General features: G+C 38.4%; 3 protein-coding genes across 4 annotated transcripts in view; all 3 read left to right on the top strand.

Moving 5' to 3' along the window:
• Window positions 1-15,999, top strand: part of LOC134824093 (glutaminyl-peptide cyclotransferase-like) — a 37,460-nt gene extending 21,461 nt beyond the window's left edge. Inside the window, exons 2-12 of one of the 2 annotated variants that reach the window (XM_063835808.1) lie at window positions 8,744-8,817; window positions 9,405-9,493; window positions 9,835-9,972; window positions 10,193-10,265; window positions 11,410-11,529; window positions 12,416-12,501; window positions 13,378-13,512; window positions 13,738-13,837; window positions 14,024-14,140; window positions 14,433-14,595; window positions 15,081-15,999. In XM_063835808.1, coding sequence (XP_063691878.1) covers window positions 8,763-8,817; window positions 9,405-9,493; window positions 9,835-9,972; window positions 10,193-10,265; window positions 11,410-11,529; window positions 12,416-12,501; window positions 13,378-13,512; window positions 13,738-13,837; window positions 14,024-14,140; window positions 14,433-14,595; window positions 15,081-15,204 — 1,200 coding nt within the window. In that variant the 5' untranslated portion in view covers window positions 8,744-8,762 and the 3' untranslated portion in view covers window positions 15,205-15,999. Of the gene's footprint in view, window positions 1-8,735; window positions 8,818-9,404; window positions 9,494-9,834; window positions 9,973-10,192; window positions 10,266-11,409; window positions 11,530-12,415; window positions 12,502-13,377; window positions 13,513-13,737; window positions 13,838-14,023; window positions 14,141-14,432; window positions 14,596-15,080 lie in introns of those variants that run through there. The other variant, XM_063835807.1, reaches the window with a different exon arrangement.
• Window positions 7,722-8,435, top strand: LOC134824074 (DNA-directed RNA polymerases I, II, and III subunit RPABC1-like). The gene has a single exon (XM_063835776.1). It carries the CDS (start codon window positions 7,740-7,742, stop codon window positions 8,373-8,375), a length of 636 nt encoding a protein of 211 aa, XP_063691846.1. The 5' UTR covers window positions 7,722-7,739; the 3' UTR covers window positions 8,376-8,435.
• A 399-nt stretch (window positions 16,000-16,398) lies between the features above and the next one.
• Window positions 16,399-27,296, top strand: LOC134824638 (aarF domain-containing protein kinase 1-like). Its single transcript, XM_063836600.1, has 14 exons — window positions 16,399-16,557; window positions 18,376-18,490; window positions 20,089-20,200; window positions 20,655-20,734; window positions 21,038-21,166; window positions 21,444-21,558; window positions 21,836-21,957; window positions 22,292-22,450; window positions 22,928-22,988; window positions 23,889-23,994; window positions 24,338-24,476; window positions 24,647-24,814; window positions 25,003-25,108; window positions 25,496-27,296. The coding sequence occupies exons 2-14, from the start codon at window positions 18,443-18,445 to the stop codon at window positions 25,738-25,740; spliced, it is 1,590 nt and encodes a 529-aa protein (XP_063692670.1). The 5' UTR covers window positions 16,399-16,557; window positions 18,376-18,442; the 3' UTR covers window positions 25,741-27,296.
• The last annotated feature ends 496 nt before the right edge of the window (window positions 27,297-27,792 follow it).

Here is a 27,792-nt window from a genome sequence, read left to right as displayed (position 1 = left end):
TTAGAGCAAGAAGGACAAGATCGTCAGCCCACAGCAGATGTGATATCAGAACGTCAGCAAGAACTGGATAGTCACCAACAGATTTCAGGAGAGATGAAAAGTCATTAATGTAGATTTTAAAGAGGTCTGGCGATAGGGGGTGTCCTTGCTCCGTTCCTTTGCCAATATCAATTTTAGGCGACAAGAGTTTGGAAATTTTTATATGGGCAATAGAGTTTTTGTACATATCACTTAGGCAGTTGAAGAAGTTACCGGTTATTCCAAGGCATGTAATTTTGTGCAGAAGGAGGTCCCTACATACAGTGTCAAAGGCCTTTCTTAGATCAACAAAGCATGCATAAAGACGAGCCTTTTTAGCTTTTGTGTATTTGTCAATTACTGTCTTGAGGGTGAAAACGTGATCGTTAGTTTGGGCACCTTTCGAAAATCCAAGCTGTTCTTTTGGGTCAGGACAGTAGAGCTTTTTGAAGTGTAACAGACGTTCAAGTAAGATGCTAGAGAACAGCTTACCCATACAACTGCCAACTGCTATTGCTACTATGCATCCTGGCGATGGTCAATGTCTCAAGGGCAGGGATAGACTCGTCTGGAAGGACAAGTAACGAAACTTTATCGGACTTGGAGATAGATGCTGTGAAAGGACTTATTAGCTTACTTGACAACAGCACTGCCATGCTTGACAACAGCACATTCAGCCACAATGAGACTTTGGATGAAGATTCTACTGATGTTAAACGTATGTTTTCAGTTTTTCTTGAATATCAGTGTTGTGATTATCAGAATCAATACGTCATAGCAAGTTCAAATATTCAATTTTAATGATACTATTTTAATGAAGTGGTTTTATAAGTAATGTTGCTAAATTTCAGTGCTTGCCTGGATCGCATTTGACTCAATGTGCAAATGAATACTCTCACCATTCCTATATCTAGTGCTTAAATTAAGAAGAAACGTAAAATTGGACAAATTAGGTGATTTTAGAGGATTTACTACTTACTTTCACTTGAAGTTTTTCAAAATTGTCCCACATTCAAACGACGATTTGGCCTGCGCCCCCTACGCCACTCATGGTCTCCCTGGAAATTAGCTAGATTACTCAATGCAGATGGAAATCTGTGTTTCGTTATTTATTTTAATTTTGATTCCTGGTGATGTTTACCTGGTCATTGATGTGAACCAGAAATATTAAAGGTAACTATTTAATTTTAATATATTTCAGTGGAGGAGCCTGGATGTAATGATTATGCGCACGGTTCACAATGCTGTGGAAAAATAGGCAAGATACCATCCTTTTTAATAAGAGAGGATAATGGTTATGTTTGCATAAACATGACTTACAAAGGTAATGGGACAGAAATAAAGTTTCACCTCACATGGAATGGAGATGTAAAAATGAGCGGAGAATTAATCGATTTCAAAGACGATATTTGTGCATCAGTTCTAGAACTGTTTGAGATTTGTCTGTACTTCACAAAGTATTCACGGGTAAGCATGCTTAAAATTTACTAGTGTAACTGGTATAATAGTTAATGATACAAGACATACTATAAGTTCTAGGTACTTAAAGTTATAGTGCTCATATTAAGAATGCTGTAAACTTGCTGCTACCCTGTTTGCTGTCTGTATATTATGATAGGCAACAAGTTCAACAACATGAAATCATAATTTCAATATCTTTGCTATAACTATAAGTAACCACTCTCATACTTTATTTTTCCTGCCCAACAATATTTAAGTATGTACTTGTAAATTAGATTCACAAGTGATCGAAATCTTTGCCATGGAGCGGGTAAAATATATTCATTATCAGGTAAATGAAACTCTTCACGGTTGCGTCAACTTAAAGCTCAAAATTGTTACTCTGAGTTTTGATGCGTGTCTAGGATGTTTTGGAGATGCTGGTGCATGTAGTGCTGCGGGATCAGGACATGTTAACTCTTTTTTACTTTATCTGACCATGGTATTGTTCAGTTTGATTTATTAGGCTATTAGGAAACTCACAATGTGGTTGAGCAATATGAACACCAATTTGAACGGATTCATTAAAATTTGCAGGAACTTTTAATTTTCAGATCACAGCTTGATTTAAGCTTTTTTAATGCATTTTGCAAGATTGAAGATTTTATGTGTAGTGGTAATGTTTCATAAGTTATTGCAGCTTTATTTTTACAGATTTTATGATATCTAAAAGTCACTGTGTGACCGCTCTATTTTCATCAATTTTTAAATCAATTATTTTAAATGATATATTTAATGGGGGGGGGGGGGGGGGGGGGGGGGGGGGGGGTGACATGTCTCCAATGTCTCCCGCACCTTATCTTTTCGAAAAAGACAAAGACATTGGAGACATTGGAGACATTGGAGACATTGGAGACACAGCTTTTGGAGACATTGGAGACATTGGGGACATTTGGGACATTGGGGACATTAGAGACACAGCTTTTGGAGACATTGGAGACATTGGAGACATTGGAGACACAGCTTTTGGAGGCTCCTCCTCCTCCTCCTCCTCCTCCTCCTCCTCCTCAGTCCTCCCCAGTCGTTCTCCTCCTCCTCCTGAGTTCTCCTCCTGGGACCTGGGTCCTCCTCCTGGGTCGTCCTCCGGACCTCCTGGGTCCACCTCCTCCTGGGCCCTCCTCCTCCTGGGTCCTCCTACTCCTCTTCATCCTCCTCCTCTTCCTCCTCAATCATCAGTCCTCCTCCTCAGTCCTCCTCCTCATCCTTCTCGTCAGTCTTCCTCCTCCTCCTCCTCAGTCCTCCCCAAGTCCCCCTCCTCCTCAGTCATCCCCAGTCCCCCTCCTCCTCCTATTCAGTCCTCATCCTCCTCCTCCTCAGTTCTCCTCAGTCCTCCTCCTTCTCAGTCCTCCTCCTGAGTCCTCTTCCTGAGTCCTCCTCCTCTTCCTGAGTCCTCCTCCTCCTAGGTCCTCCTCCTTCTCCTCCTCCTCCTCCTCCTCCTCAGTCCTTCTCCTCCTCCTCCTCCCTCTCAGTCATCCTCCTCAGTCATCCTCCTCAGCCATCCTCCTCAGCCGTCCTCCTCAGCCATCCTCCTCAGCCATCCTCCTCAGCCATCCTCATCAGTCCTCCTCCTCATCCTTCTCCTTACTCTCCTCCTCCTCAGTCCTCATCCTCCTCCTCAGTCCTCCTCCTCATCCTTCTCCTTACTCCTCCTCCTCCTCAGTCCTCCCCAGTCTCCCTCCTCCTCCCATTCACTCCTCCTCCTCATCCTCAGTTTTCCTGAGTCTTCCTCCTGAGTCCTCCTCCTCCTGAGTCCTCCTCCTCCTCCTGAGTCCTCCTCCTGAGTCCTCCTCCTGGGTCCTCCTCCTCCTAGGTCCTCCTCCTTCTCCTCCTCAGTCCTTATCCTCCTCCTCCTCAGTCCTCCTCCTCCCTCTCAGTCATCCTCCTCAGCCATCCTCCTCAGTCCTCCTCAGTTCTACTCCTCCTCCTCAGTCCTCATCCTCATCCTCCTCTTCAGTCCTCCTCCTCCTGGATCCTCTTCCTCCTCTTCATCCTCCTCCTCTTCCTCCTCAGTCCTCAGTCCTCCTCCTCATCCTTCTCGTCAGTCCTCCTCCTCCTCAGTCCTCCCCAGTCCCCCTCCTCCTCCTCCTATTCAGTCCTCCTCCTCCTCCTCAGTTCTCCTCAGTCCTCCTCCTTCTCATTCCTCCTAAGTCCTCCTCCTGAGTCCTCCCCCTCTTCCTCCTGAGTCCTCCTCCTGGTTCATCCTCCTCCTAGTTCCTCCACCTTCTCTTTCTCCTCCTCAGTCCTTCTCCTCCTCCTCCTCCTCCTCAGTCATCCTCTTCAGTACTCCTCAGTCCTCCTCCTTCTCAGTCCTCCTGAGTCCTCTTCCTGAGTTCTCCTCCTCCTCCTCCTCCTCAGTCCTCCTTCTGGGTCCTCCTCCTTATAGGTCCTCCCCCTCCTCCTCCTATTCACTCCTCCTCAGTTTTCCTGAGTCCTTCTCCTGAGTCCTCCTCCTCCTCCTGAGTCCTCCTCCTGAGTCCTCCTGGGTCCTCCTCCTAGGTCCTCCTCCTTCTCCTCCTCAGTCCTTCTCCTCCTCCTCATATGTCCTCCTCCTCCTCCCTCTCAGTCATCCTCCTCAGCCATCCTCCTCAGTCCTTCTCAGTCCTCCTCCTCCTCAGTCCTCATCCTCATCCTCCTCTTCAGTCCTCCTCCTCCTGGGTCCTCGTCCTCCTCTTCATCCTCCTCCTCTTCCTCCTCAGTCCTCAGTCCTCCTCCTCATCCTTCTCGTCAGTCCTCCTCCTCCTCAGTCCTCCCCAGTCCCCCTCCTCCTCCTCCTATTCAGTCCTCCTCCTCCTCAGTTCTCTTCAGTCCTCCCCCTCTTCCTCCTAAGTCCTCCTCCTCAGTCCTCCTCCTCTTCCTCCTGAGTCCTCCTGGTTCATCCTCCTCCTAGTTCCTCCACCTTCTCCTTCTCCTCCTCAGTCCTTCTCCTCCTCCTCCTCCTCCTCAGTCATCCTCTTCAGTACTCCTGAGTCCTCCTCCTTCTCAGTCCTCCTCAGTCCTCTTCCTGAGTCCTCCTCCTCCTCCTCCTCCTGATTCCTCCTTCTGGGTCCTCCTCCTCTTAGGTCCTCCTCCTTCTCCTCCTCAGTCCTACTCCTCCTCCTCAGTCTTCTTCCTCCTCCTCCTCCTCCTCCCTCTCAGTCATCCTCCTCAGCCATTCTCCTCAGCCATCCTCCTCAGTCCTCATCCCTCCTCCTCCTGGGTCTTCCTCCTTTTCATCCTCCTCAGTCCTCCTCCTCATCCTTCTCGTCAGTCTTGTTCATCCTCAGTCCTCCCCCAGTCCCCCTCCTCCTCCTCCTATTCAGTCCTCCTCCTCCTCATTTCTCCTCAGTCCTCTTCCTATTCAGTCCTCCTGAGTCCTCCTCTTCCTCCTGAGTCCTCCACCTGGGTCCTCATCCTCCTAGGTCCTCCTCCTTCTCCTTCTCCTCAGTCCTTCTTCTCCTCCTCCTCCCTCTCAGTCATCCTCCTCAGTCATCCTCCTCAGCCATTCTCCTCAGTACTCCTCAGTCCTCCTCCTTCTCTGTCCTCCTCAGTCCTCTTCCTGAGTCCTCCTCCTGAGTCCTCCTCCTCCTGAGTCCTCCTCCTGGGTCCTCCTCCTCCTAGGTCCTCCTCCTCAGTCATCCTCCTCAGCCATCCTCCTCAGCCATCCTCCACAGCCATCCTCCTCAGCCATCCTCCTCAGCCATCCTCCTCAGTACTCCTCAGTCCTCCTCCTTCTCAGTCCTCCTCAGTCCTCTTCCTGAGTCCTCATCCTCCTCCTTCTCCTCCTGAGTCCTCCTCCTGGGTCATCCTCCTCCTAGATCCTCCTCCTTCTCCTTCTCCTCAGTCCTTCTTCTCCTCCTCCTCCCTCTCAGTCATCCTCCTCAGTCATCCTCCTCAGCCATTCTCCTCAGTACTCCTCAGTCCTCCTCCTTCTCTGTCCTCCTCAGTCCTCTTCCTGAGTCCTCCTCCTGAGTCCTCCTCCTCCTGAGTCCTCCTCCTGGGTCCTCCTCCTCCTAGGTCCTCCTCCTCAGTCATCCTCCTCAGCCATCCTCCTCAGCCATCCTCCACAGCCATCCTCCTCAGCCATCCTCCTCAGCCATCCTCCTCAGTACTCCTCAGTCCTCCTCCTTCTCAGTCCTCCTCAGTCCTCTTCCTGAGTCCTCATCCTCCTCCTTCTCCTCCTGAGTCCTCCTCCTGGGTCATCCTCCTCCTAGATCCTCCTCCTTCTCCAATCATACATCTACGTCTCCAGTGTCTCCAATGTCTCCAATGTCTCCAAAAGCTTTGTCTCCAATGTCTCCAATGTCCCCAATGTCTCCAATGTCTCCAATGTCTCCAGAAGCTGTGTCTCCAATGTCTCCAATGTCTCCAGGACATGTCTCTGCACCCTATCTTTTCAAAAAAGACAAAAGACATTGGAGACATTGGAGACATGTCACCCCCCCCCCTTTAATGTACATTTGGAATAATATAACTACTGTTATCTTATTCTTCATAATATCATTATGTAATGTTTCATAATTTAATCCAGCTTTGTTTATTATAAATTATACGATATATCATCAATTTTTAAATCAATTATTCTAAATGATTATATATTTAATGTACATTTGGAATAATATTACTACTGTTATCTTATTCTTCTAATATCATTATGTAATGTTTCATAATTTATTGCAGCTTTATATATTATAAATTATACGATATATCTTTTAGACAATTTATCATTATTGCCATGTCAGAAATAGCTCGATGTTTTAAATTAAGCTGAAAAGGTCAATATGTGACCGTTCTGTTTTTATCAGATTTTATCTATTTTTATTTATTTTTATCTATTTTAATCAATTATTTTATTGATAGCTGAATAATATCCGGTTTGAAGAGACAAGAACAAATGAAACAGGAAGTTAGGAATGTAGGCAAATTTTCGGCATCAACGCCGTCTTCAGGCTATAATTGGTACAAATGTTAGTATAAAATTCTAATATAATTATAAATGGTTCTACAATATTAGGTAAAATGCTAAAATTCTAAACACTGAATACACATTAATATTTTTTAACCATTTGATGTAATTACATCAAGTGGTCTTAAATATTACACAAGATGGTAATGTACACACGTTTTACACTCTGTCCAAGGACAATGGACATATATCTACCGAACATGAGGGTCGTGTGCTATTTGTTTAATGTTTAAATTTGTCTCTGAATATATTGTGAAAGAAATCCCTTAAGCTGCTCGCACTCTTCCTTGTTATTGATATTAGGTTTAAATAAATTAGTAGTAGGCTTCTGTCACTTTTCGTTTAATGGTGCTATTGTGAAATTCCAACCAGATATTATCCAGCTATCAGTATTTCAATCATGAGACTAATAAACAGCAAACTACTCCAACATTTGAAATTCTTTTATTAATGATTTTAAATTATATCAAGATTTGAGAAAATAATACTACTGTTATCATGTTCTTCATATCATTATATATATATTATTATCTGTGAAAATAATACTACTGTTCTCTTATTCTAAAACATCTTTTAAATTTTAAATAGATTTTGTCTGATGTGTCGAGGTAATTGACTCGTTTTCAAATAAATGAATTTTTAATAAAATAAGGTTAAATTCGATAGACTAAATTAGACTTAATCTCGAAGGTCCTTCATCAACCACCATCAGGGGTGTAGGAATGATTCTACACCCCTGACCACCATGGTTAAATGGTATGGTGTGGGTGGTTGAGGCTCCGATTACAGGATTAAATGTTGGGTTGTGTCCCGACTGTGGTTTATGCTACTGTCTTGATGCAAAACCAAATTGTGACTCTGGAATTCTGATTGAATGGATTGCAAGGCTAGCTTCCTTTTTTCCTCAATGTTCAAGTTTTCATTGTATGTCAAGGCACATCTTTAAATTTCTGCCATCTTTTAGATATTATGATATCTGCATCTGATCTGCTCAATCTGTGGGTTGTGTTCAATTTCCTCGATGTCATTTATCTGAAGTGCATACTAATTGTTTACCAAATTTTTAACAGAGGAATTATATTTGTATCATGCTGTGAAAATTCCAGTTTTAGTTGGTGTCAATCAATTTTATCTTGGACTGTTCATTTTTTGTTAATATAATATGTAGATACAATATTATAGGTATTATAAAATATACAACTTGTATCTGATACAAGACAAATATATTATATACGAGTTCTATATACAGAAGAAGTTAAAAATCAAATCTTATCAGATCATGGCAGATGATGACGCAGAAACGTACAAACTGTGGAGGGTAAGAAAGACATTGATGCACCTTTGTCACGACAGAGGCTATCTTGTCACTCAAGATGAACTGGACTTTACTTTAGACCAGTTTAAAGAACAATTCGGTGACAGACCCAGTGAGGGAAAACCATCAAGGAGTAGTTTATCTATATTGGTTGCTCACAATGATGATCCCACTGATCAGATGTTTGTCTTTTTTCCTGATGATGAAAAAGTAGGGGTTAAAACTGTCAAAGCTTATTTTACGAAGATGCAGCAAGAAAATATAATGAGATCGATAATAGTTGTGCGAGGTGGTATGACACCATCTGCCAAAGGTGGGATTGTAGACATGGCCCCTAAGTACATCATGGAGATGTTTCTTGAAACAGAGCTTCTTATCAACATTACAGAGCATTCTCTTGTGCCAGAACATAGTGTGATGACTGACGACGAGAAGAAAGAGCTAATGCAGAGATATAGGCTGAAGGAAGCACAGTTGCCACGTATTCAAACATCAGATCCTGTTGCGAGATATTTTGGATTGAGGCGTGGTCAGGTTGTGAGAATTGTAAGGAACAGCGAAACTGCTGGGAGATATGTTACTTATAGACTTGTCATTTAATTTGTTACCGGAGACTGGCTTATTTTTTAATGTTATTTATTTTATTTTATCATATTTTTATGTCACTAGTGTTTCCTGTATCTCTGGCACAACTTACAATGTAACATGTTGACTTTTAGACGTTGCAACTGTACTGTAATGTTTTATGCAGTCTTTTATTGAAATCATAAGTCACAATTTATATTACAATTTTAAACTTATCCATCAAAATCTTAAAAACTTTACTATCAACCGAATCAAAAGTTTTCAAAGCAATTTGCCACTGAAAAATGAATAATTTATTTAGTTAAAAAAGCAGCCACTACATTCTATAAGGTATTTGTTGAATAATAATAATGTAAACCTAATTTAATTCTGAGCAGGTTCAGCGAAATGGTGTGATGGGTTATGAGAAGTAGAGGATTCAGTTCATTCGATTTTATCATGATGATCACTATTTTTGGTTGGTACAATTTCAATGTAAAATGAACCAGATATAGGTCATACATCCAGATCCCGATGGCACTGTCGCGGCACTCTCGTACCACTCTTGCGGCACTCTCGTACCACTCTCGTACCACTCTCGTACCACTCTCGTACCACTCTTGCGGCACTCTCGTACCACTCTCGTACCACTCTCGTACCACTCTCGTACCACTCTCGCGGCACTCTCGAGACCATAGTGCTGCCATAGTGTTGAGACAGTGCCATCGGGATCCGGATGTGTGACCTAATATATTATAAGATTTGCTTGAAACTTAAATACTGGTGCGATGTACAAATACAGCATTAAATATGATAATTGTATTGATGTCAATGATTGCAGATCTTTATTCTATAATTATATTGATGACTGTTGTTTATGACATACCTTCTATTCAGCAAGTTGAGTGTTGACCCACCCATACAACATTACATCAGCTATGTGCTGTCATAACAAAGAAATTTCAAAATTGTCGAGCTTACAATTGCAACAAACTAGTTAAAACCAACCTATAACAAATAACGTTTCTGTAACTGTTGATGTGACAACGAGACCTATATCCACAGGTATCATAACCACAGTTCTGTTTATCACAACTAGTGGTTCGTCTGAAGTAGTGCAGAAAAAGAAAAGACTTACACCCCAACAGAAACGTGTTAGTTGCTATTTAAATACTTTACTTTAGAATTGCATTTCATTTGGTCGCATACTTTGAAATGTTATTGAACCTATTCTATAAACTAAGAATTATTTGTCAAGTTAACTTACCTTATTTAATACATCTTCCAAAATTCTCAAGATTGGTACTATCAAGATGAAAATAAAACTCTTTCTACTTGAATGTATGAGAATTTGGTAATCTAGTTAGGCACACTTGGGGCACGAAATTGAAATTCCTGGGGCACTCTTGGACACAGTTTGGGGCACAATACAAACAATCTTTACCAACTAAGCATTTGACTGATCTTCAGAATAGTAAATCTCAATATAAAACAGGATGTCCGCGGAGCAGAAATAGCGGGACTAGCTTACAACAACCACCCTAGCAGTGAAGACACTTGTAAATTAGAAGGTCTTGATGAGATTCTAGTTGTACGTGTTCCTGGAACTCCTGCTAATAGGGCTGTCAGGGATGTAAGTTTTAGCTTGGGTAATGGAAGATTTTTAAGTTTTTTCTCTAAGAACAACTTGATGGTTAAAACAGCAATTCTGTGAGAAACCTAGTTTTAAGGGAAACCCATTATATATATGTTGTCCATTATACAAGATTGAGAGGATTCTATGCAATTAATTCAATCAATATATTTGATATTATGCTACAGTTTCGATTATTAAATTTTCAATTGTTTTTCAGTACCTGGTGAAGAGAGTAAAACGTTTAGGTTGGACTGTGGAACTGGACACATTCACCCAGAACACTATTATTGGTAAAGACAATCTTACATTGTACTGTGTAGTTATAATAGAGAATATAGGTCCTCTGAGTAACCCCATAACCCCCATAACCCCAGTAACCCCAGTAATGAGAATCTTACAAGTTACTATGTACTCTGTAGTGTGTAGTGTTAGTTATAGAGTATAGTGTATAGATAATAGAGGTCCTTCATACTCTATAACTATACACCCTCTACTAGGGTATATCTCAAGACTCAGACATTGAGACTTGAGTGCCACATTGAGAGCCACATTGAGTGCCACTGTATTGAGACTTGAGTGCCACTCATGACTAACAAATGAGACAAAATGTTGTAACTTTTACATTATTTGTTACAGTTAAAGATCTCTGTTGCACTGTAAAAGAGTAAAAGAAGCACTGGGATGATAACTACACAAACGTTTTTATTTGCTGCATCTTTTACAGCATCATCTATACTCTAATATAGTTTCTTATATAGCTGACTCAAATATTTACCGATAAAGTGCTGTTTAAAACCCCACGGTAACCCCAGTAACCCCAGTAACCCCAGTAACCCCGGTAACCCCGGTAACTGAGTAACCCCAGTAACCCCGGTAACTGAGTAACCCCAGTAACCCCGGTAACCCCGGTAACTGAGTAACCCCAGTAACCCCGGTAACTGAGTAACTCCAGTAACCCCGGTAACTGAGTAACCCCAGTAACCCCGGTAACTCAGTAACCCCAGTAACCCCGGTAACTGAGTAACCCCAGTAACTGAGTAACCCCGGTAACTGAGTAACCCCAGTAACCCCGGTAACTGAGTAACCCCGGTAACTGAGTAACCCCAGTAACCCCAGTAACTGAGTAACCCCAGTAACCCCGGTAACTGAGTAACCCCAGTAACCCCGGTAACTGAGTAACCCCAGTAACCCCGGTAACCCCGGTAACTGAGTAACCCCAGTAACCCCGGTAACTGAGTAACCCCAGTAACCCCGGTAACTGAGTAACCCCAGTAACCCCGGTAACTGAGTAACCCCAGTAACCCCGGTAACCCCGGTAACTGAGTAACCCCAGTAACCCCGGTAACTGAGTAACCCCAGTAACCCCGGTAACTGAGTAACCCCAGTAACCCCAGTAACCCCAGTAACCCCAACTTAACACCTGTCTCTACTCAGGTGAGACGGAGTTCAGTAATGTTATTGGTTACAGTAACCCCAGTGCAAAGAAACACGTGGTCATCACAGCTCACTACGACTCTAAGATAATGGAGCCAGTAAATGGCAAATATTTTCTAGGTGAGTTGGTAGGAAGGAATCTAGGTACGTGGTGTGACGTCATGACACGTGGTGTGACGTCATGACACGTGGTGTGAAGGATTCTAGGTATATAGGTGTCAGGTGAGAAGGTACTAGGTAGGTACATTTATGCGTGGCATGCCAGTAAAACTAGATATACAGCCAGTAAAACTAGATGTACAGCAAGTAAAACTAGATATGCAGCCAGTAAAACTAGATATACAGCCAGTAAAGAAAAACTAGATATACAGCCAGTAAAAGTTAAAACTAGATATACAGCCAGTAAAACTAGATGTACAGCCAGTAAAACTAGATATACAGCCAGTAAAACTATATATACAGCCAGTAAAGTAAAACTAGATATACAGCCAGTAAAACTAGATATACAGCCAGTAAAACTAGATGTACTGCCAGTAAAACTAGATATACAGCCAGTCAAACTAGATATACAGCCAGTAAAACTAGATATGCAGCCAGTAAAACTAGATATACAGCCAGTAAAACTTGATATATACAGCCAGTAAAGTAAAACTTAACCAAAGACTGGAATAAAGGAATCAAACTTTGAAGTTTTGTCGAACCTGAAACACCTTCGAATTATTCACACCTTAAATATTGAGTCTACTAGTTTTGTACCTATAGTTTTGGAGTATCTTGAGTAAATATGACAAACATGATCATTAAGGGGGTGGGGGGTTCAGCCTGAAACCCCCTCCACCCCCCCCCCCCCCCCCCCCCCCCCTTAATTAATCATATTCATGTTATAGTTAAAATCAGGTCAGGGAATATTAACGTGACTTTCACGTAATTTCTAAAACTCTACTGTTGGTTTAATTGTAAATTTGATTAATTAATTAATTAATTAAATTAATTAAAACTGTTTCAGGTGCTGTTGATTCAGCGGTTCCCTGCGCTATGATACTAAGCATGATGGATAACCTTAACAAGCTGTTAATGAAGAGACAACAAACGGTTTGTCTACTTTATATATCTTGTCAAGTTGTTATTAATTAGTTGCACGAACTTACCTTTCAAAAAGGAAATAACACTCGGTTTCACCTTTGAGATCTCCTCAGTTTCTTGGAAAACCCGGCCTTCATCCAACGCGATTCGTGAAGCATCCCGAATTTGCAATACTTGAAAGTCTTTTGTTTTGTGTTTTTTGTTAGTAAATTTAATTTACTAGGTTCGGAGTTATTTTTCTTTATTTAATTATATCTCCTCATATAAGTTAAAAGGTTATAAGTGACTTAAACTTATAACCTATGCGTCTGCAATTGATTCACCATGTAAATTTTATTAACAATTAATTTTATAGTTTTGAACTCATAAACATATTCATTTATATATCTATTAATTTATTCGTCTGCTTGGTGTTAAAGTTTTATTAACGAGCATTAAAGTGAACTAGTTAAGCAGTCCCACTAAGACAATTATAATTATATAATATTGTATAATGTTATATAATATTATATAATATTATATATAATGTTATATAATATTATATATAATGTTATATAATATTATATAATTATATATAATTATATTTAACAGATCACCCTTAATAATAAGGAGTAGTCACTAGTCAATGACAGGGTCGCTGAGTATAAACACTTAACACTCAACAGTAAATAATGGTGTCCTGGAATTGTGGAACCAATTCATAAGATAGATAACACTAATATTATACACTAATATAACCAGTGAATACTATGAACTTAGCCCAATCACAATTAATTAAGTCGCACGTAATTAAAAATTTTAATTAAGTCGCAGTTAATTAAACTTGTTAACTACTAAGTGTTAATTAAGCGTTAAAAAGAGTAAAGCTTAATATCACTTTTATAGGATCCGGACAGAGGAATTATTGTAGTTTTCTTTGATGGTGAGGAGGCATTTAAAGACTGGACCAAGACGGACAGTATTTATGGTTCTACTCATTTGGCCGAGAAATGGAAAAACGAGGGATTTTTTGAGAAAATGGTGCGTTATATTGTTATAATGGGATGTTCTTTTTCGTAGGTTATTGAGTGATTATTTCTGAGAAATTCTCTAGGCAGTTACTCTCAAAAAAGTACTTGCTAATTAATCAATCAGTTTATTAAAACTTGATTTATTCTAAACAAATCACTAACTGCTATATAATTACATGTGTAACTAATAACTACAGTTCTAAAAAATACATTATATACTATCATTGTGCTGCAGGAGTTGTTCGTGTTGTTGGATCTAATTGGAGCTAAAAACCCCTCGTTTCTAAGCTCTTTCACTTCCACACAACACCACTTCCAACGGATGTTCCAACTTGGTAATTTTATTTATTTTTATTAATTAACTTATTTTTAATAATTATTGATAATTTAGTATAAGGCGGAGTAAACCTTTCAATTCTAATTACATCCAAATTACAAATATATATTAAAGTTCAATACGTAGTGTTAATTTCCATTATTTTACTGAAGTTATGTACTTCTTTAACGATACTTCATTTCAGAAAAGGAATTGCAAGGTTTGGGCTTGTTTGCTGACAAAGTCGAAGGTAAAATGTACTTCAAGGAGAAAGGCAATAGTTGGGGGATAGAAGATGACCATAAACCCTTTCAAAATAGAGGTAACAACTAGTAAAAAAGCACAATTAGGGGGGGGGGAGGGGACAAGGGTTTTTTTGTGAAACTTGATTTCGAGATAGCAATGACCAAAAAACTAGGACTGGTGACTGAACTTTTGAGGAGGTCCCTGACCCCAACCTCCCACCGGTGGCCGTGGGGCAGCCACGCCCATATTTGATCCCAATTTGGCCGAATCCCCTGAACATGTCCAAAACCCAGGTTTTAGGTGCTCTACTTTTAGCTAGTATAGTGGTCTCTTGAACTCGTATAACATGAATCTCAACTCTATTTCAGGTTTTGTAGACATAGTGCACCTGATCTCAACTCCTTTTCCTCCTCAATGGCACAAGTTAACGGACGATGGTGAACACCTTGACTGCCCTACCATACACAATCTGATGAATATTTTCCAGCTGTGGATCGCAGAGCTATTTAACTTGCACAAACTCATTAACATGTAATTGACTTATTGGCTAATAGACTAATTAACTATTTAACAGCTAATTGTTGGTTAGATAAGGTCATTGGTTCTTAGACATCTAGGTTTAGTTTGGATAAAGTGAAAAGATATGAAAATAAAATTGACGGGTGAAATTATGTATTATTTTGTTGATTTATTTTAAGTTGGTGATAGATAACTAAACATAATATTATGTAAATAGAATAGGAGGATAAATATTTATAAAAAATGGGTCAGCATTAAAAAATTCATCGACTAAATTATAAAATATAAATCCATTTTGCAAAAATTTTAGAGATAAAATTAAGATTTTGGCAGTATCCAAGACTGGTATGAGGATATATAATGATCTGCTTACCATATAAAGCCAAAAGTAGTAGTATGGTGACTGGGTCGGGCTTCTTGGATACTGCCAGGATTTAAACCACTTGCTGGGATATAAATAATATCGTCGGTTGAAGGACCTAGAACTTCTCTTTCAGTGTCGAGAACAACGGGAATGTGAGCAATGCTTCGTATTCGTCACGTGACCGGAGACACTGTTTTACTTATTCCTTGACTCACTTGTTGCCCTTTGGGTTTACATGGCAACGTGAGGTAAAATAAATTTAAATAAAGAAGAAACAAACCCACTTAATGGATGCCATGTACAGAGGAGCATGCACTAAAGTTGGAAGTTAGCGAGTATTAATCGTCTATAAGTTCATTAAGTAAAGTTTAAACCGTGATTACTATTTGCCATTCCTCGCATGTTTCACATTCCTCACGTGTTTTCTGATGAGTTTAATGTTTTCGAAATATTTTACCCTTCTTGGGATCAATGATAGTCATAACATGCTATTATGATCAAATAATGAAAGTATTTACAATAAACTTATGTTATTTTACTTGATGTTTATCTTGGTAATACCCCCCCCCCCTCCTCACCATGTGACACTTTTGGTATTTTGTGTTGTGTTTGTGCAAGACTACCTACTTTTAGTACGTCGTAAATTTCAGATGTAAATTTGGTAAATTATTTCAGACTTTTGAGTGTATAAGATTGAACAGGTTGTGTGTGATAATTAATCAGTACAGGTTTAATGATGTAATTAGCAAATTATTTAGATAAATAACCCCAATTTTCACAGACAATGAAATGACACTCACCCAATCCCTCTACTGTAACTATATAATACTATGACATTTTAAAACACTGTGAAATACGAGGCTGTTTATTTTGAAGTTTTAAAAGTTTTAATATGCAATATTCTAACTCATCATAGCTTCATAGTATATTATACTCGTAATATCCATTCTGTAAATTCTGTAGATTCTGTTCATGCCATTTCATTCTTCAAAGCCTATTAGCATTGAGTGTGCTGATTATAAAAATGTAAACTTTAATTTTGATCTTTTAAGGTCACAAAGCTACTATACCAACAAAACACATGATAGAAATTAGAAATAAATCAAACGTTTGCCTCGCGAATTTGCTACATGGTATAGCAATAAGATTCACACAACAATATTTTATGAAGGACATCATCTTGATAATTTGCTGGTTATTATTATTATTCTTACCTAAACATTCTTTAGATTATGGCATCTATTCAGTTCATTGAGTTCATTTAGTTCATTCTATTTAGTTAATTCAGTACATTGAGTTTTGACTTTAAAATTATTCAGACATTCTAACGTTTGTTTGATTGTTTACTTTATCGGAGAAAATGTTATAAAAGTCGAAATTTGATAAATCATATTTCTGATTGATCCTAATTCTAGATGATTATATTTTTCGTATCTCTATTTGTATTATCCAGTAAATAATGTCTATAATGTAAAACTATATACAGCTAAAGGGCAAATCAATGAGCATTGATCGCTAACTGCCGCCCGACACAGTGCTTTCAACTCACATCCGAATTTAACTTTCAAGGAGGTTCAGAGTAAAGACTTTACCCTACATCTGAGTCATTAGTAAGTTCTTGAGTTTTAATATTATTGTGAGTTTACCTTACTCGGGATTATTATAACCGGGATAAAGTGGTGGGTTTTGGAAGATTCCGCCATATTTTTCCCGGTCAAAAATTTTACCAGTCATAAAAAAACCCGCCGACTCAGATTATGGGGTTCCAAGGGGGTGGTGATCATCATATTTTACCTGAAGTCTCATATGTTCTAGAGAAGACTTTTGAAGCAGTGGATGGAGGGCTGTAACTTTATTGGCGGTTGCTACCATAATTTCGTTATAAAAATCACAATTTGGTTATAGAAATCAGATTTCAGGGTGGACCGTGATTTTCACTTTTCTTGCCCATGAAGTGAGTAAACTGTGCCACTATTTCATGGTCCACGGTGGATTGATTACTGGAGCAGTTGAAGATGCAAAGCCAAGACGTTCCCCAATACCAAGCGGTGGGCAGGAAATTAAGCTCCAGCTGACCTTCAGAGCAGTAGCCCCATTAGCGGACAAAATGAAAGTCTTGTTAAGACAACAATACAACTTCGAATTTGACGGTCAGCAGCAGGGGGATATCAATAATGATAATGGAGGGGACATTAGCGATAATGAGAATGAGAATACGCTTTAATGAAGATTTGACTTATTATTGCTATAGATTTATTTTCCTTTATCTTTTTTTTCTATTTCTGAGTAATATCAGTAACTGTAAATTGAAATAACTTCTTTAACAAGTAACAAAAACAGAAATTTCGGTTGAAAATTTGTTGACCTCTGAAAAAAAACTTGAAAGGTCGGCCACCGGTAAATACATGACCGGGATAATTTGGCGGGTTTTGGGAAATTCCGCCATATTTTTCCCGGTTATTAATTTTCCCAGTCATAAATTAACCCGCTATAATATTCCCGAGTAAGGTAGTTATTTTTTTCAGGTGATCTCTGTTGATCATGGTTACAGTATAACGCTGCTAAGATTAAGAAAATATCATCATGACACTAAGTACTTTTAGTAGATCTGTAAAGAACAGTTCCGTACCTACTTAAACCTTTACACAATATTCTGTATCAGTAATCACACTTATAACTCCAGTAATCGCACTTGTAAAGTTGTAACTTCAGTAATCACACTTGTAATTCCAGTAATCATAATTGTAACTCCAGTAATCTCACTTGTAACTCCAGTAATCACACTTGTAACTCCAGTAATCACACTTGTTACTCCAGTAATCACACCTGTAACTCCAGTAATCACACTTGTAACTCCAGTAATCACACTTGTAACTCCAGTAATCACACTTGTAACTCCATTAATCACACTTGTAACTCCAGTAAACACACTTGTAACTCCAGTAATCACACTTGTAACTCCAGTAATCACACTTGTAACTCCAGTTATCACACCTGTAACTCCATTAATCACACTTGTAACTCCAGTAAACACACTTGTAACTCCAGTAATCACACTTGTAACTCCAGTAATCACACTTGTAACTCCAGTAATCACACTTGTAACTCCAGTAAACACACTTGTAACTCCAGTAATCACACTTGTAACTCCAGTAATCACACTTGTAACTCCAGTTATCACACCTGTAACTCCATTAATCACACTTGTAACTCCAGTAAACACACTTGTAACTCCAGTAATCACACTTGTAACTCCAGTAATCACACTTGTAACTCCAGTAATCACACTTGTAACTCCAGTAATCACACTTGTTACTCCAGTAATCACACTTGTAACTCCAGTAATCACACTTGTAACTCCAGTAATCACACTTGTAACTCCAGTAATCACACCTTATAACTCCAGTAATCACACCTTATAACTCCAGTAATCACGTGACATCTGTCTGTGAAGAAGAAGTAGGAAGGGGAGAACAAGGATTCCTCTGATGAGGGATGCGACAACTTTTGCTCAAGACTCTGCATCACATCAGAAAAAACAAGGTTAGTTACGTGATCATCTCATCATCTGGACACGTGATTATCATCTGAACACGTGATTATCATCTGAACACGTGATTATCATCTGGACACGTGATTATCATCTGAACACGTGATTATCATCTGAACACGTGATTATCATCTGGACACGTGATTATCATCTGGACACGTGATTATCATCTGGACACGTGATTATCATCTGGACACGTGATTATCATCTGGACACGTGATTATCATCTGGACACGTGATTATCATCTGAACACGTGATTATCATCTGAACACGTGATTATCATCTGAACACGCGATCATCATCTGGACACGTGATTATCATCTGAACACGTGATTATCATCTGAACACGTAATTATCATCTGCACACGTGATTATCATCTGGACACGTGATTATCATCTGAACACGTGATTATCATCTGAACACGTGATCATCATCTGGACACGTGATTATCATCTGAACACGTGATTATCATCTGGACACGTGATTATCATCTGAACACGTGATTATCATCTGAACACGTGATTATCATCTGAACACGTGATCATCATCTGGACACGTGATTATCATCTGAACACGTGATTATCATCTGAACACGTAATTATCATCTGCACACGTGATTATCATCTGGACACGTGATTATCATCTGAACACGTGATTATCATCTGGACACGTGATTATCATCTGAACACGTGATCATCATCTGGACACGTGATTATCATCTGAACACGTGATTATCATCTGGACACGTGATTATCATCTGAACACGTGATTATCATCTGAACACGTAATCCTCATTTGACCATGATAGAATGCAATACGGCTTACGCGTACGCATACACTAAAGTATGTATAAAATACTGGATATTTTCTAGAACCTTAATCATAATTATGATTTTTCTCGGACACAGAAATCACGGATATAAGAATACGTCTTGGTAGAAACTATGAAGTGCAAATGTTATAAAACCACGGGCTACTCCAATGAGACATATTAAACATGTGGACAATATGATTCTCATTGTTGGTCCCAGGTTTCATAGGTTTTATAACATCATGCCTTATAAAGAGTTGTGTTACATATAATACTCTTCTTGTATTGTACAAACAACACTGTAGTGTCACCCACGTGTCGGCCACGTGATCATATTGCACTGTGTGTGAGCCAATGAGGTGGTCTTATGTTGGTCACGTGACCATAGATCCGCCAATCAGATGATGAGGTGGCTTTAATGTGGGGATCACTTAATAATTGAGCTTTTATTACCAAATGTCTGTCATTAGATTAGAATACTTGATTTCGTCATACAGTACCTGTGATTGAATTGTAAGGATTAGAAGGCAATTATACAAGAAGAATGTATTACTGACATTCAAGATGTACTACCCTGAGAATAATAATCCAAACGCATGAATCGTCAATTCGTCATTTAAATTATTTAAATATATTATAACAATTTGTATTTTGTTTCTTACGTTACAAATTGTTAAAACAATTGGAATAGTAAATCTATTTTTTAAATCGTAACTTTTTAATAACCTATCAATATAAATACTCAGTAGAACTAATTTCCACCTTTTTATAAATACAGGTACGAACTGGTTTCATAGGCGGGACAGCATGTATAATAATCTACGGCTACAACGCTAAAGTCAGCCCAGTAAAGGTAGCAACTGCTCTTGTACGCACTGGACGAGCCGGTGGTATGTGCTTAACATTCTTAACATTCTTAACATTCTTAATGGTTACTTTTTATAGGTTACATCAGATAACGTGATTTGAATGGGTCCTAATCCCCACCGACCGTCTACTATGTAAAGGCTCAATCTTAACTTTCATTATAATAACCGTGGTGAATTTATTGACTACAGGTATTTTTACTGTATAGAAGAGCATACATATCAGAGACCCCCTCCCCGTCACCATACATGATTTAACTTCCACTTTAACCTATTAGCTAATTAGCTAATATTGTATAAGTTAACAGTGTTACTGGGGTTGGAATTGTTAAGGCTGACAGCTGATTGGTTAATCGCTGTCACGTGTTTGAAGATGAGATATTCCACCAGTATGAGGAGTCCTCATTCTCCACACGTCCAACAATTGCGTTTCTCTTGTCGCTAATATACTTAGGAGGTCTGATTTAATGTTTATCAGGTTATGTACTGAAAGCAGCGTCACTGTACAAATACAGAACTTGGGGAGTAGCTGAGGATGATAAGGAGACAATGTCCGAGGTATACATCACGTGACCACATCACGTATACATCTACATTATACATTATACAGTAGTGTAGTGTACATACTGTAGTGTAGTACATTCTACAATCTACATAGTCACGTATTGTAGACAAAGTACTATACTATATTATTACTTTACTATCTTATGTTAATTGTTGGTAACAACCCTCCTAACATGAAGTCAGAATGCTGACCAGATATGTATTCAAATTGGTTGTCCAGTCCAAATTTATAATTTTTACCGTCATTCCATCGTTTTTACTACCTCATACATGTGACTTATTGGTGATGTACCGCAGATTCATAAGAAAACAGCAGAAGCAATTTGTGACCTATGCTCAGTGAATGGCGGATTGTTCATCAAGGTGGGGCAACACATTGGTACTCTTGATTATCTCCTCCCTAAAGAATACGTCCAGGCGTTTAAGGTTGGAAATTTTGATATAACTGTGTTTCTCAATTTCATGTTTTTTTTTACATACTTTTATAGAATATTTTTCAGCAAATCTGTCCGATTTTATTTTATTCTCATTCCATAATCTTCTAGAAATATTGAACTATTACTATTTATTCACATGTCTTTTGTCAGATATTCTGTCCCCTCTTGAAAATCAACATTCCAGATATTCCAACAGGATATATAGTTAAATTGTAACTTATTAACTTTTAAACCAAAACTGTAGCTCAATACCCGAACACCTACAGATCTTGCATGCAGGAGCCCCTGAATCCTCACTAGACTCAGTAAAGAAAGTTGTAGCTGCGGAGCTGGGTGCCAAGCTTGAAGATGTCTTCTCAGAGTTCGACCCTTCTCCTATAGGTTTAGTGTTTATTCTGGCCTTTGTTTAGTTCAGTTGTGTTCAATTAAGGACCCAGGTACACCAAAACAGGGTTTAGTGTCGTCCAGCCCAAATGACTTCACAGGAAGTTCAGTGACCATCTTGGGCACCATTTCAATTGCAAATTAGGCATTAGACGACCTCATAAAAAATTTGTGAATTTATGTTATGTAATCGAATTTATTCCAGTATAAGTCCGTTTTATAAGTACAGTCTACTGCAACTGTGGGTATAAAAACCTAAATAAACCTATCACAGGGTCAGCTAGTTTAGCGCAAGTGCACCGCGCAGTGCTGCGGAGCTCCAACAAGGAGGTAGCAGTGAAGGTGCAGCACAGTACCGTCCATGAGCACTCAAAGATTGACACTGTTGTTATCGAGGTTACCGTTTACTCTAATTACAACTAATTACAACACTAATTACTACTAATTACAACTAATTACAACACTACAAATCTACAAAGATTGACACTGTTGTTATTGAGGCGACCCTTTACTCGTGAAGCTGTTTATAAATTATAATACAGTTTAGGGGTGTAGCCCCTTTTATGTTTTAGCGCTTATAGTTTCAATGCTGTTTAGGAAAAAGTTTAAAGTTATGGATCCATAAATGTTGTGTCATTATTCAATAATTTTGCATGATAAAGTTTTAAAATTCAAATATGCGTAACAATTTATTTTTGTTTTCATGTTTTATATATACTTCTCTACACAGTTCCTGGCAAAACTGATGGACAAAGTATTTCCGGAATTTGAGTTTGATTGGTTGATCGACACGATAAAGAGAAATCTACCTAAAGAACTAGACTTCGTGCAAGAAGGACAGAACTGTGAACACGTTTCCATGCTATTTAATGATACTCCCTTCATGAAGGTTTTAACTATTTGTTTATCTATTCATTATTACTGACTCAAATATTTACCGATAAAGTGCTGTATATAATTTTACTTTATTTATTTAATTATTATTTACTATCTCGATGTTGGTATTTCCCGTTTTATGGAAAAATGTTCTAACAATAAGTTTCCATAGTGGTTCAATAGTATGGTTTGAGTAGCTTAGAAAATTAAATAATTTGTATTTCTGGGAATCTAACTGTAAAGTAAGATCACCTTTCTTTTTTTTAAAGGGGGGACCCCCAACCCATGTAGCTGAGACACCTCACAGCAAGTAGACCAAAATGGCTCTTGCTTGTGAACGGTGCAACTACCCGCTGAAGCAGTGGGTTGGGAGTCCCCCTGGGATCATTTCGTCTGTAAAATTGTATACGATATAAAATAGTACAGTAAAATATCTACAAAATTTAGTAAGATCGATTGAAGATCTGTTGTAATGATATCTTCATCTCAGGTCCCAAAGATATACTGGGAGTTTACGAGTAGACGTGTACTCTGTATGGAGTACATTGTAGGTAAGAGTAAGAAGTTTATTAACTAATTATCTTTTCATTACATTTATCCATTTAATTAATGCTCATTCTCTTTTAATTACTTTGCTGTTAACTATTTGGTATGTATGTAGTTTTGACTTTTGTAGCTCTAATGCTAGCATGTTAATAGATTTAACTGATCACTTCAAATTCTCTCTCTCTCTCTCTCTCTCTCTTTGACAAACTCAGTCTTACTATAAACAATAGTGGGTTTCTATTAAAGAATGTTACACTCAGTCTCAATGGAATGGAAAAATTCTTGTCGAGTCTTGGCCTTTCTGTCCCGTTCGTTCCGCGAAAATGAAGACCTCAACTTTGTAGCGCGCGATGACATATTTCCAATGTGTTAGCATTAAGTTCACGCGCGTACTCAAATTTCTGACTCCGTAAATCTTAATCCCTCAACATTCGGCCTATTTCACTCAAGTTGAACTGTATATCACTCACAGAAGGAGATTTCGCAATTTGGGGGATGGACTGACGTGAAATAATGCAATACCTTGTGCATTGTCATGGTTATTTTCACATACAGAGTACATTGTACTTCTCTTTGGATTGCAAAATGTGAGAGCGGGGGCCAGCCCGACTGGGGCACTGCTATCAGCTATATGGCTGTGTTGTAATACATTGAATTAAGCCACAAGCTTAATGTAGGACCTAAATTAAGAGCCGGCTTTGTGCCGCAATAATCTTTTGACCGGTTCATTGTCTGCATGGCCTGGGTTTTCTGACCTGGTAGAAATATTTCCTAAGGAATTTTCCTATCGTTAGGCAATCGCTCATATTAAGGTGTTAAGTGCAGATTGTCCGGTCTTAATATCTGGACTTTATCTTCGGTCAGTTTAATACCCGTTAACCTAAGATAATGATCTCAATTTACAGGGGGTATGGTGGATGATGCTGAATACATGAAAGCAAACGGTATCAACAAAAGCGAAGTTCTCGGGTACCTCTCTAAGATATTCAGTCAGATGATTTTCGAACGTGGGTAAGTGCCACTCTGTAGATTAAGAGATTATCATATTCTTCCCGTGTTTTTATACCAATTTGAGTTTTAATTATCTTACGTCAGGTGCTAAGAAATGGGAGTTTATTTAAAACGACCACTTGTGATTAAAAAAATAGATTTATTCAATTTGGCATGGAGTAATGTCGATAATTGTTGATCCTGAGACAAAACTATACAGCAGAAACTCTGTTTAATGGGTCATATCTGCAACTTAACAACAGTTTTAGTTTTTACTCACAACTATTTACCGCATATTTTACATTTTACACAACTATTTATCGCATATTTTACATTTTACACAACTATTTATCGCATATTACAGCTACATCCACTGTGACCCCCACCCTGGAAACGTGATGGTACAAAAGGTGGAGGGTAAAACTTGTTTAGTGCTGCTAGACCACGGCCTGTATCAGACACTGACCGACGATTTCAGGATTAACTACTGTAAACTTTGGCAGGTAACACCGAGCTTTGTAATGTTTATAAGTCTGTTTAAAAGTTTTTTAATATGTTAAAAAGTCAGTTTGCACACAGAATCTAAGGCCGAATTTCAGTATTCCTACAGATTCCCATTCTTACCGGATCAAATCCTGGCATTTGATTTGTTCGCTCACCTGTAATTACTCAGGCACTACTGAAAGGAGACACGGAACGAATTAAAAAGCAGGCACAGCGGCTAGGAGTGGGTAAATACTACGGATTATTCGCGTGCATGGTGGCCAGCAGAACCTGGGATGATATTACTGGTAGTGGTATAACTGATAAGAACTCTAATCTTGATGTGAACAGGCTTCAGGTACAACTTGTTATCTTACAAGTTACAACTTTTAATCATTAGCTTCCATTTTTACCCAATTTTATTCTGTTGTGAGGCCCAGATGATTTTAGTTTCAGTATGAAAGCTCTCCTGAAATAAGATTTTATCTACATAGGTGCCCACAATAATAAAAATTCTTTATCTAATTTTCCCCCCGCCTCTTGTAGGAAGAAGCAGTGAGACAAATACCGGAAATATCCCAAGTATTAAATTACATACCACGACAGCTCATACTAATCCTCAAGACAAACGACCTTCTCAGGGGGATAGAATGTAAGAAAACTAGATATATCATTTCAAAATGTTAAGTCAATTTTGTTTTCGTAACTATATTTATTCACGACGTTACAGAAGGAATTAATTTAATGTAGTTTGAAGAGTCCTAACTCTCCTCACGTCCAAAAATGGCGTTTCTCTTGTCGCTAATATTATATAGTTTTCTCACGTTCTTATTTTCTTACAATCTTACATTCTATATTTAACTTTATGATGATAACATCACATTCAATGATTTTTACTCTTGAATACAACAAGTCGATTTGTCTGATTATCTACCATCACGAAAATGTAATATTATCTTATTATAAGTTATATATATGAGTTGCTGTTTTTGGAAAAATATTCAATTACAATTATTTAATTAATTATGATTATTCCCAGGCTCGCTGCTAAACCGTAACACACAAGGAGTCGGCACATTCCTCAACATGGCCCGGTACTGTCTCTCCGCGCTCACCACTCACAAACTTCACAAATCTACCTCCCTCCGCAGAACGGCTGTTATCTACTACACCTACACTGTGTGTATGGTTAAGTTGAGACTCCTCAGGTTTCTCTACTGGGTCAGTTTGACTAGGGTGGGTGGTTATTGTGAAAAGTTTCTGCCGTCACATGTGGCTTTCTGATTGGTTGGTTTACGTCACGTGGAGACAGTATTGTGTTCTGATTGGTTGGTTGGGTCACGTGGTGACAGTACTGTGTTCTGATTGGTTGGGTTGGGTCACGTGGTGACAGTACTGTGTTCTGATTGGTTGGTTTGGGTCACGTGGTGACAGTACTGCGTTCTGATTGGTTGGTTTGGTCACGTGTTAAATCTGCTCATCCAAATTGAAGTTATAATATCTGGCAGGACTAGGCTGATTCATATATTTTATTTATTATAAAGCTTTAAAAAGTTTGTTTAATAAATAGGGATTAAGATGTTTAAGCTATCAAAACTGCCAGCTAGGGTATCGGGAGAGATCTGTTACGTTCTGTTACGTTCTGTTAAGTTCTGTTATATGAAATTATGATTAGAGATTGAAGTGGGGTTAAGATTCTGTAAACAACAACATTTCTTTTGTTGCATATAATGTTGCACAGTGTACTGGGTGTGTGTTCTATTTGTCCAAGTTTGTGTTAAGAGGATGTAGCGACATTCCTATTGTATAGCATAATGACAATCTTATTACACATAAAATATCATTCATTGTTAACTTTGCATATAATTAGATCGTTAGTGTTGTTTATGATTTAGAGGTCAATATATTCACTTTTATACTCTAAACTGAAGGTTTCATTAGTCATAAACCAGAAATTAAGTTTTTATATTAAATACAGTTAGCATTTGTAAACATTTGTATCTTGTTTTTCTTACTAGTTACTATCTTATTTAAGCAATTCGTTTAAGAAATTCATAACTTTCAGAAACACCCAATACAACTCTATATAGGAAGTATTTTTTCATCGTAAAATTGACCACTTATTTCGTCATTCAAGCAAAAATCATGGTCATTGCTCATTCCATCCTTTCAATCTTCAACCTACATTTTTCTAAGAACTCATTTCTGTTCCGTACCATCGGTCATTAAGTCAAACTTTTAACTTCCTAAAACAGCTCGATTTGTCTTCCGACACAGTGTGGAGTTACCGTTGTATGTGATTCTTGTCATAGATTTAACAATAATTTGATTTATATATCCGATCGGTGTTATCACAATGATAAGTCTAATACACCTTATTTTCTTGAGGTATGTGATGATATTGTGTTTGTTCGTTTGATTGGCGTGTGAACCTGTAACTGATAAAATGTTTTTATTCGCTGAATATTTTCTTCGTTTTACTTCCTCACTTCTACCATAATTTGTTGAATTAGACCTTTGATTAAAATTGAGTGATCTTTGAGATAAAGTCATAAAGACAAAAGTTGAAAGTTGAAAGTCAGGATCAAGTATCACATGTCTATTGTCTTATGATATAGCCTGATACGACAATTTCATTCTAGGCTCCTAATGTTGTTTTGATTTCATGAACTTTGTAACCCTTCATGGTGCCTTAATTAGCTCAATTATTGTGGGACCTTCGAAAATAATATTGTCTTCTATTTTTTAATTACATTTTGTGAAAATGCTGATATGAGATCAAATACTAAAATATTTATAAAAACTAAAAGCTGTGTCAAAATAAGGACAAAATTTTGAGCAATGAGTCAGTCGCCATTTCATTTTTCAAGCAAGCAAGCTTAATATAAACCCGTGGGCCTGTAAAGACATGAACTTCTAAGATTTTCAAAATTCGAACAATGATGATTACACTTGTCCTAGATTTGCCACTTTTATTTCATAAATTTGGTTTTTACTAATATTGTTCAACCCGATTGTAGGTTGCATTTGGCATAGCATTAGCAGTCAAACAGACAAGAAAATGATACTACGATTTGGCCAAATCCAATCCACTTTGACCTACAAGTACAAGTTGTATGTTGTAGTACAACATACATAGCCATTATAGGGGTCGTTCACATATTAGTATTACGTAATCACTGTTTCGTGTTCGGACAATTTTTAACCCGACCCCCCAGCTCCGTTTGATCAGTTTTACACATAGTTATTGTGTCAAAATTACACTAGCGTAATCATTTGGAAACCCCCTCCCCCTCGGCGGCTGATTGCGTAATATGTAAACGATCTCCTACCGAT

The sequence above is a fragment of the Bolinopsis microptera genome, chromosome 12 (assembly GCF_026151205.1).
Source record: "Bolinopsis microptera isolate Bmic1 chromosome 12, MBARI_Bmic_1.0, whole genome shotgun sequence".
NCBI lineage: Eukaryota > Metazoa > Ctenophora > Tentaculata > Lobata > Bolinopsidae > Bolinopsis > Bolinopsis microptera.
The sequence above is the reverse complement of the archived record's forward strand: the minus strand, read 5'-3'. Positions and strand labels throughout refer to the sequence as shown.